Below are 10128 nucleotides of genomic sequence, written 5' to 3'. Positions count from 1 at the left end.
AAGAATCTGAGCTCAGGAACAACGGAGTGTGGAGCCCCAGTCCCTACAGGCTCAAGAATGTCAGACCCAGGGTCCCAGGCCCCCAGTCCCGGCTCTGTCGGCTCAGGGTCCCTCCCACCTGCCCGGCCAGCTGCGCAGCGCACCGCGGGCCGGCAGCGTGGGAACGCCCCAGCTGGGCGGCATGTAGCCGTCAGGACAAGCTGCGTGGTTCCCAGACTCCCCGCCTGACTCAGCCCAGACACCGCCGCCTCCCAGCCGTCGCCCGGCAACCACGGCGGAGTGGGGCGAGGGGGTGGTCCCGGACCGCAGGGTCCTGGGAAAGGAGGGGCTGGGGGCCTGGATTTCTGGATCTTAGGACGTGCTATGGTTTGCAGAGGTAGCAAGGCAGGCAGAGGGATATTTTGAGAAGGGGTTTTGAGGTGGGGAGAGCTGAACCCCCCCCTTCTCGGGGGTTCCCAGCTGCCCCCCAGGCAAACACGGTGCCCTCTTTCTGACCCACCAGGCCCAGAGGAGCCCCGGGCCCCGCTTCTCCGGGGCGCGGAAACTAGCGAGTCCCCAGGGGTTCCCATTTATAGCTCCGTTTCCACTCAGTGCGGTCCCTCCAGGACCCAGGCTGAACAAGTTTCTTCCACTCCCTCCCCTCCCTCCCCTCCCTCCTCCTCACCCCCAGCCATCCCCCAACCCCGGCAGGGTGCAGGTGTCCAACCCAGCCGGTACCCCCTCCTTCAACCCAGGTGTTCCAGCTCCCAGACTGAAAGGGCGCTGGGGTGTCCTCCCGCTGGGGGGACCCGGCCCTGCGTGCCCCCATTCATCCGCGTCTGGGCCCTGGGAGTTTCTCAGCGGGAAGAGGGCGGGTCTCCCAGAAGGCGGGCCTGGGCGGGGCGAGGGGGATCAGACCCTCCAGGGTCTCTCCGAGACCGAGCGCGCGGAACTGGCCTGCGTTTCAGAGTCGCGGAGCCTGCGGCGGAGACAGGGGGTGCTTCTAGCCTGGAGCGAAGAGTTGGGAGCGAAGGGGCCTCCAGGCTAAAGTGGTGGGAGGTGTGCTGCCGAGGAAGGAGCTGGCAGGGAAGCCAGTGCAACAGCAAGTCTGCTGGATCTTGGGGGACACACACTCAGGATGCTGGTCCGCGCACTCCTTGTCCTCTTCTTCTGCCTCAGAGGGTGTGCAGGTACCGCGAGGGGCAGGGGCAGTTAAATACAAGAGAGGGTTGTTTGCCAGTTGTCGCTTTACTGTGGTAAGTGCAGCTGAGGGTTCAGACTCGTAGATCTGAGGGAGGAGAACTCTGGGACCCTGGGCTTCTGGATCTGAGGGCAGAGGGGACTGGGGACTGAACTCCCTCCTGAGTGAGGGAACTCTTGAATGTGCTAAGCTCTGCTCTGGTCCTCCGTCCCATTCTCCTAGGCCTGTCACCCCACTTCCTGCAACAGCCAGAAGACCTGGTAGTACTGCTCGGGGACGAGGCCCGTCTGCCCTGTGCCCTGGGCGCATACTGGGGGCTGGTTCAGTGGACTAAGGATGGGCTGGCTCTAGGGGGCGAAAGAGACCTGCCAGGTGAGGCTGTTCTATCTATTCAGGGAGGGGCTGACTCCAGGGTGAGGGTGTTGGGCTTGGGCTATAACTGAAGTTTCTATTTTGACGTTTTCAAGTTTGGGAAATGAATGAGCTCAAGGAAACATTTGGGAGTTCAGAATTTTCAGCTTCTTCTTTGGAGGTGACCCATAGGGTTTGGGAGTTTTAATTTTTATTGTAAAATATTGCATACGTGCAGAAAGGCTCATAAAGCATAAATGGAAGATTTACCAATAATTCTAAAATAGACAGCCATGTAACGACTACCCAGGTCCATTGCCAGCTCCCCAGAAGCCCTCCTTATTCCCTTCCCCTGTCATAGCCCACTCCCTCCTCACCCAGGAGGTAGTATCTAATCTGACTTTTATGGCAATTGTTTTCTTGCTTTTTTTTTTTTCCTGAATTTGTCACACACACACACACACCACCGCACCGCAAGTTTGCAGCGACTCTGGATTGGGAGAGGATTAATGTCTCTCTGGCCCAGCACCCACTTTTGGTAGTGTCTTTCTGGTGTGGGATGTCTGGGGATGGAGGCCTGGGGCCAAGAACTCAGAACCATGGTGTGATTGCCTTTTCCCTGACTCCAGGGTGGTCCCGGTACTGGATATCAGGGAATGCAGCCAGCGGCCAGCACGACCTCCACATTAGGCCCATAGAGCTAGAGGATCAAGCATCCTACGAATGTCAAGCTACACAAGCAGGCCTCCGCTCTCGACGAGCCCAACTGCACGTGCTGGGTGAGGACCCAGCCCACTTGTCCCTGGGGAGCCCAGGGGGACCGCCAGTGTTAGCTGGGAATATGAGAGTCTGGGGAGAACGGAGGAGTGGTCGGTCAGAGCTGGGAAGATCAGGGTCTCTGGGCCCAGGATGCAGCTCTGACCCCAGATCCACCCTACAGTCCCTCCAGAACCCCCCCAGGTGCTGGGTGGCCCCTCTGTGTCTCTGGTTGCTGGGGTTCCTGCGAATGTGACCTGCCGGAGCCGTGGGGATGCCCGCCCCGCCCCTGAGCTGCTGTGGTTCCGAGATGGGGTCCGGATAGATGGGGCCACCTTCTGCCAGGTCAGGTCCATGTCTCTGTGCCAGCCCTTGCTCATTCAGGGAAATTTGGGGGTCCACTCAGACCACAGGCTCATCCAGAGGAGGCGTGGGAGGGCAGGGATTCAAGACTTGGGATCCTTGGTACATACTTAAGTATAAGGGCTCTAGGGCTAGACTACCTAGGTTCAAATCCTGGCTCAGCCACTCATTAGTTGATCTTAACCTCTCCGTCCCTCAGTTTACTTATCTGTACAATGGAGTTAATAGTAGTATGCACCTCTAGGATAGTTGTGAGGATTAAATAAAGTAATATTTATAAATGCCTAGAAGAGCGCCTGACATAAAGTAAGTACTACCTAAGGGTAGATGAAATCATCATTATTATTCATAACCTACAGACCCTGTTGAAGGAAGGAACCACTGGGTCAGTGGAGAGCATCTTATCTTTGACCCCTTCCAGCCACGATGATGGAGCCATCTTGGTTTGCCGGGCTCGGAGCCAGGCCCTGCCTGCGGGGAAGGACACAGCTATCACACTGAGCCTGCAGTGTGAGTGCAGTTGGACACTGGGCCTTGAGCCTAAGGTCCTTGGGGAAAGAGGGAGCTGGGGCCTGGACTTCAGGGTATGAGAAAGGAGAGGGCTGTGGACCTCGGGTCCCTGGGGGAATTGGGTACTGGAAGCCTAGACTCCTAGCTGAAAGAGAAGAGGGGACTGGGGACTCAGACTCCTGGGGTGGAGGACCTGAGAATTGGACTACTAGGTCATCAACGGAGGTGTTGCATGTCCTTGCCCACCGCTGACCACTGACTCACCTCTACAGACCCCCCAGTGGTGACTCTGTCTGCAGAACCACAGACAGTGAAGGAGGGAGAGAAGGTCGCTTTCCTATGCCAGGCCACAGCCCAACCTCCTGTCACTGGCTATAGGTGAGGACACAGATCATTTCTCCCCAGCCGGGAGAACAGGCTTGGGGAGGGCTGGGGCTAGGACGTGAGTAGTTGTGCTTCGGGAGCAAGGACAACACAGCCCACCACCTTTGCAGGTGGGCAAAGGGGGGCTTCCCTGTGCTTGGGGCCCGCGGGCCAATGTTGGAGGTAGTGGCGGACGCTTCATTCCTGACTGCGCCGGTGTCCTGCGAGGTCAGCAACGCAGTGGGTAGCGCCAACCGCAGCACAGCGCTGGATGTGCGATGTGAGCAGGGGCGGGGCCGTGGGTGTGGCCAAAGTGGGGCGAGAGAAAGGGGACTTGGGGCTACGGTGAGGCGCGGCTCTGACTGACTGCGGGAGGTGGTGGGGCCGAAGTAGGATTTAGGCGGGATTTGGCTGTGCTGGATCAGTACCAAAGTGGAGTAGGGGCGGGGCGAGAGCGGGGCCGGGGCTTGTGAGCCGGACGTACGAGCTGAGTTGTGAACTGGGGGCTTAAACCCAATGGCCCTTGGGAGTGTCGTTTCTGAGTGGCTGATCCCAAGTCAAAAGTTGCATCCCTCCCTGGTCATGTGACCCCTCCTCTGTCTCCTCCAGTTGGGCCGATTCTGCAGGCAAAGCCGAAACCCTTATCCGTGGACGTAGGGGAAGACGCCTCCTTCAGCTGTGTCTGGCGCGGGAATCCGCTTCCACGGGTAACCTGGACCCGCCGCGGGGACGCGCAGGTGAGGCCAGACCTGGGGCTTGTAGCCATGGCTGGCAGTAGATGGGGCTTTCTCCCATGGTCGTGTCCCTGACGCCCCTTCCCTATCCCAGGTGCTGGCCTCCGGGCCCACGCTACGTCTTCTCGCGGTGGGGCTGGAGGATGCAGGCGACTACGTTTGCAGAGCTGGGCCGGGGCTCTCGGGCCTGCGGGGAGGCGCTGCGGAAGCTAGGTTGACTGTGAACGGTGAGAAAGCGGTGCTTCCTAGTGGACCTGGCATGTCCTGGGATAAGAAGTGGGCAGAGGGGGCGAGGGCTAATGGGAGTGGGCGTGGCCTTGAGAAGGGGAGCTTAACTGACGGCTGGGGCCCTTGGATTGAAGCGGGACCTAGGGAAGGCAAGCCTCAGAGGGGTTCGAAGTTTGTTGAGAGGCATGGCCTAGTTGGTTGGGGTTAGTTGGGAGTGCCTAGGCCTGGCCTTGCCTGCTTGAGAACAGGCCGGGGAAGGGGGGGCGAGACCTCTCCTCTGATTGGTCTACAATCTCCAAACCAGCTCCCCCAGTGGTGACCGCCCTGCACTCTGCGCCCGCCTTCCTGAGGGGCCCCGCCCGCCTCCAGTGTCTAGTCTTAGCCTCCCCCGCCCCAGAAGCCGTGGTAAGGAAAGTCCCCACTCTCATGACCCTTCCAGCGGTGATCCCAGACCGCCTAGCCGGACTCCCAAAACTGCTGTGATTATCTGTGACTTTCCCGACCCCTTGACCTCCTCTTCCCGCCCTCCTTCGTCTCCTCAGTGACCTTCCTCTTTTGTGCCCCCAGGTCTGGTCTTGGGATGAGGGCTTCCTGACGGCGGGGTCGAGGGGTCGGTTCCTGGTGGAGACATTCCCAGCCCCAGAGGGCCGCGGGGGACAGGGTCCAGGCCTGATCTCTGTGCTGCACATTTCGGGGACCCAGGAGTCCGACTTTAGCCGGGGCTTCAACTGCACTGCCCGGAACCGGTTGGGCGAAGGAGGCACCCAGGTCAGCCTGGGACGTAGAGGTGAGACCCTGGGCCCGAAGACCCCAAATCTGAATATTTCAAGCCCCCAAAATGCCACAACCCCCAAACAGAGGACCCTCAAGTGCAGAGATCCCCAAACCTTGGGAGCCTCAAAACTATGAGTCTGTTGAATCCTAAGATCCCCAAACAATAATTTCCCTCAAATACGGAATCCTAAACTGAGAGACCCCTCACACTTAGGGGCTCCAAAGAAGGCAACCTCCAAATACAGGCAAAGTAAAAATACCCTCAAAGTCTAAGACTCCCTGAAGCCAGGGAGTTTAAACTTGTGAAACCTCAAGTTTATGAGTCCTTAAACCCAGGGACCCCAAGCTAGGGGACTGCAAAACTTGGAATCCCCAAACTTGGTGACCTTTGAACCCAGAGATTCCCTACAAAAGCCCCAAGCCCTGTTCCCCAGTTCCTGCTCAGCATCCTCAGGAACCCCCTCTTCTTCCCACAGACTTGCTGCCCGCTGTGCGGATTGTGGCTGGAGTGGCCGCTGTGGCCATGACTCTCCTTATGGTCATCACTGGGGTTGCCCTCTGCTGCTGGCGCCACGGCAAGGGTCAGTACCTGAGCCCCACCGCAGGCCCATACACAGGCCCTGCCCACTGACTGGCCTGGCCTTGGGACCTGGCCCCAGTCCCGCCTCTCTAAACCCTCACTGGCCTTGGCTTACATTCAGGACCTGATTCCCTGCTCAAGCTCTAACTCCATCTCCTCAGGGTCACACACCCCTTACTCTCCTAGGCCAGGGTTCTCTCCCAGTCTCCCGACCTGATTTGCCCCAGTCCTCTCTCTTCCTGCTCGCTGGTCTCCACAGACCGTGACCCAGCCCCATCATTTACCTCTGCCCCCACCCCCAATGTCCCTGGCCTCAGCCTCTTTCTCCAAGCAAAAGAATCTGGTGCAAATCCCAGGGAGCAGCAACGGCTCCAGTTCGAGGGGTCCCGAGGAGGAGACAGGCAGCAGCAAGGACCAGGTAGGACGCCAGGGTCCCCAGACCTGATGGTACCTCAAGACCCAAATAGTAACCCAGTCCCAGTTGTGATCCCAGTCGCAACTGGGCACCCCAAATTCAAAAAGAGCCGTAGTCCCAACAGTGATCCCCAGATCGAAATATCCCCCAAATCCAAATACACCCCTGACCCAATATGTCCCTAAGGCTCCTTGTTGTCCTGAGTCCAGACCCCAGTTCTCAGGTGTCCTTGGTCCCTCCTGCCTGGCCTCAGATGTTCAACTGAGGGTCTCTGGGGTCTGGTACTGGGGCCAGAAGCTCCTGTACACTCCTTTTCACTAAGCACCCTACCCCAGGGCCCCATCATGCACACAGACCACAGTGACCTGGCTCTGGATGAGGAGGGAGCTCTGGAGACCAAGGTGAGTGTTGGGAAAAGAGGGGCTCCCTTCACTGTATCTCCAACTCTCTCTCCACTTCTTTCTTTTGATTTTTGATTTTTTTATTTTTGGCTGCGTTGGGTCTTCGTTGTTGCGCGCGGGCTTCCTCTAGTTGTGGCGAGTAGGCGCTACTCTTCCTCGCGGTGTGTGGGCTTCTCATTGCAGTGACTTCTCTTGCTGCAGAGCATGGTCTCTAGGTGCACTGGCTTCAGTAGTTGTGGCATGCGGGCTCAGTAGTTGTGGCTCTAGAGCACAGGCTCAGTAGTTGTGGCACATGGGCTTAGTTGCTCCGTGGTATGTGGGATCTTCCCAGACCAGGGCTCGAACCCGTGTCCGCTGCATTGGCAGGTGGATTCTTAACCACTGTGCCACCAAAGAAGTCCCTCTCTCCACTTCTGTTCCCTCCTTTTTCATTCTGTTGCCCCCAGAGATGCACCTAACCCCCTCCACCCACTTCTTGCTGCCTCCTGGGCTGTCTCACCCACCTCCAGTCTCAGTTTGTTTATCTGCCGACTATGCCCACATATCTGCCCCAGCCTTGACCTCCATCTTGAGCCCCAGATCAAGGTTCAGTCTGCTTGTGCTTTCCCCATCACAGTCATGTTTCAGGCCTCCTAGATGCCTCTCCCTGCTTGCTTCACCCAGGCCCCTTCTACCTACCAGGTTCCACACTGGCCTCACATTTCCCCAAACTTGTACATCCTTTAGGGTCCCATCTCTTTTAGGCCCCACTGACCCCAGTCCCCAATCCAGAGCCTTTCTCTCTCTTCTCTGTACCTACCACATGCTATTCTCTTGGCCCTAAACACTCCTACCTTTCTTCACATACCTACCTAATTCTCTCCATCATTCCTCTGGTCTCAGCTCAAACATTTCTGGTTCCAGAAAGCTAATGCTTCCCTCCTCGTAGCCCTGATCCTTCTGTCTGTGTTTCACCTGTCATAGCCATGACCACTGTGAGCTAGGCTTCCCCATCACAGTCTGAAGATTCCCCCATCGCTGTCCCAGTCATTCCCTGAACTTCCTCCATCACAACCCTGACCTTCCTGGCTCTATCTAGTGATTCATCATTTCTCCTTTGGCCTGGATCTCCATGAGGACAGGGCTAGGTCTATCCTAGTGAGAGATGTCTAGGCATGCAGCGCAGGGCACGACTCAGGGCTGTTGAGCAAATGAATGAATGAATGTCTTGATCGCCACTTCTCTCTCTTGTTCCCTCTGCGTCTCCTTCTTCACCGCCACCCCTCAGCAGGCCTATATCCTTCCGTCTCTGTCTTTCTCTGCCCATCTCCTGTCCCTTCATCTCTTGTCACTGTGTTCTTCTGTGTCACTTTGTTCTTCTACCAGTCTATATGTCTCTGGGTCTCTGACTGCTCCTGTTTCTATCTTCTCGTCTCCCCCTAGGTCTGGCTCTATCTCAGTGTGTCTCTCCATCAGTGACCTTCACCCCGCTGTACCCTTACATACCTTACCAAGTCCCATTTTGTCCCCTCAGGACCCAACCAATGGTTACTACAAGGTCCGAGGAGTCAGTGTGAGCCTGAGCCTTGGAGAAGCCCCTGGAGGAGGTCTCTTCCTACCACCCTCCTCCCCTCTTGGACCTCCAGGGACCCCTACTTTCTATGATTTCAAAACACATCTGGGCATTGCTCCCCCCTGCAGATTATATAGAGCCCAGGCAGGTTATCTCACCACACCCCATCCTCGAGCTTTTACCAGCTACATCAAACCTACATCCTTTGGACCCCCAGATCTGGCCCCCAGCACTCCCCCCTTCCCATATGCTGCCTTCCCCACACCCAGCCACCCACGTCTCCAGACTCATGTGTGACATCTCTCCAACTGAAGAGTCCTGGGATCTTCAACTTGCCATAATGGATTGTCCTGATTTCTGAGGAACCAGAACAAGTTGGCGACCTTACTCTTCCAAAATTGAACATTGAGGGGAGGGAAAGATCGTTACAATTGTCTGGGTCATTGATATACAGTCAGCTCAGCCAAAGGGGATGCCCCAAGTGGGAGCAAGAAGGCCACTGCGCCTACCTCTTCCCCTGTGTAAAAGAGATTCAAGATGGCACATGGACCCTTTGCAGAGGGATGGGGGGACAGGGGGTGATGGGAGTTAGGGGCAGAGAAGGAAGTTGTTTCCAAACACTGAAAGAAGATATTTCAAGATGACCACCTGCATTGAGAAGAAAGGCAACATAAGGCAGATTAAGATGGAGGACCTGTCCTGGCTCTCCCCAAGGGGCACTTTGCTTCGCCCATGGAATTGCAGCCAAAATGGCCATTCACTCCCTGGGAATCCAAGATGGTCACTATCTTGATTTTTTCTACCTTCCTTAAAGGCCCTGGAAGAACTGGACCCAAGGAGTAAGGATAGGGTGAGAGCTGTTGTGGGGTTGGGGGGGTGAGGGGGTGGTGTTGGAATCTGAGAATGAGAATATTTATGTTTAATAAAAAAAAGTTGTGAAGTGAATGTCTTAGAGATTCTCCTGGCATTATCACTGTCTATCAAAGAAGGGGTCCATCAAAGCTGCCCCAAGGCCCTTCTTACCCTAGACTATGAAGTGGCTGTAGAAAAAACCGTGAGCCACCCCCCAGCCCTTTGCTACCCACTGAGCACTCTAGGCTCTTTTAAGATACATCTACACAAACATACATGCACAGAGGCACACACATGACAGGACTGCCCCAGTCAGCTTGGGGAAGACAATTCTACAGTGCATTTTGAGGAGACAAAGAAGTGAGCCCTGAAGGGGAGGGGGCGAAGGAGAGGCTAGGGGTGGGAAAATAGAAATGCCCTGATCCTTACAGCAAGGATGGGGGTCAACTCTTATCTTGAGGTGCTGGCTACCTGACTCGGCTCATCCTTAAAGAAAGGGTCTGGGGACTTTGGTTCATGAATTCTTGATCTAGGAGTTAAAGGTCTAGATGACTGGGGTTCCTGGGAAGCAGAGCAGAAGGCCTGGACTCGTGGGTCTTAGGGAGAAAGGGCTGAGGGCTTGGTCTCTCGTCTTGAGAGAGAAGGTACCTGGGACCCAGACTCCTGGATCTGAGGGGGAAGGGGACTGGGTCTCAAGTGCTATGTTCTTGATTGGGGAAACTTTGGAGGCCTGTATAATGGGACCTCAAGAGAGGATTTGGGGGTGGGGTCCGCTCTCCAATGCTTGCATCCCTAGAGGAGAAGGGAGATGATTTGTGACTATCTGGATCCGAGGGAGGGGAACACTGGTGGTGAGAGTCTTGAGGGAGAACCCAAAATCCACAGTCAGGAAGCCCGTGACCCAGACTCCTGGCTAGGCCCGTGCATGGGATGGGACGCCTAGAATCTCAAGGCGGCGGGGGCCTGGCGCAGGCTCCCAACCGGGGTTTCCAAGCTTCTCCACTGTGCGCAGAGCTGCCACGCTATTGTCCTGGCCAGGAAGGCGGGGCCAGCGCGGGGCGGGGCTGGC

The 10128-nt window shown here is 56.6% G+C and overlaps 1 protein-coding gene across 1 annotated transcript; it reads left to right on the top strand.

Annotated features, from left to right (window-relative positions):
• Positions 1 to 57: 57 nt before the first annotated feature.
• KIRREL2 (kirre like nephrin family adhesion molecule 2) lies at positions 58 to 8582 on the top strand. The gene is made up of 17 exons (XM_060083135.1): positions 58 to 183; positions 671 to 999; positions 1117 to 1169; positions 1403 to 1552; positions 2161 to 2310; positions 2472 to 2632; positions 3010 to 3160; positions 3433 to 3538; positions 3655 to 3803; positions 4133 to 4260; positions 4352 to 4484; positions 4790 to 4890; positions 5053 to 5272; positions 5736 to 5838; positions 6149 to 6257; positions 6590 to 6655; positions 8169 to 8582. Exons 1-17 carry the CDS (start codon positions 58 to 60, stop codon positions 8502 to 8504), a joined length of 2571 nt encoding a protein of 856 aa, XP_059939118.1. The 3' UTR covers positions 8505 to 8582.
• The last annotated feature ends 1546 nt before the right edge of the window (positions 8583 to 10128 follow it).

Source organism: Mesoplodon densirostris, chromosome 19, assembly GCF_025265405.1.
Source record: "Mesoplodon densirostris isolate mMesDen1 chromosome 19, mMesDen1 primary haplotype, whole genome shotgun sequence".
NCBI lineage: Eukaryota > Metazoa > Chordata > Mammalia > Artiodactyla > Ziphiidae > Mesoplodon > Mesoplodon densirostris.
This window is presented reverse-complemented; position numbering and strand designations above follow the sequence as displayed.

Bases quoted from the DNA above. Each gene is read 5' to 3' on its own strand.
- KIRREL2 (XM_060083135.1), top strand. From the start codon at position 58: ATGTCAGACCCAGGGTCCCAGGCCCCCAGTCCCGGCTCTGTCGGCTCA. The intron at 1,553-2,160 runs GTGAGGCTGTTC...CCCTGACTCCAG, and splicing joins GGGCGAAAGAGACCTGCCAG to GGTGGTCCCGGTACTGGATA. The intron at 4,485-4,789 runs GTGAGAAAGCGG...TCTCCAAACCAG, and splicing joins AGCTAGGTTGACTGTGAACG to CTCCCCCAGTGGTGACCGCC.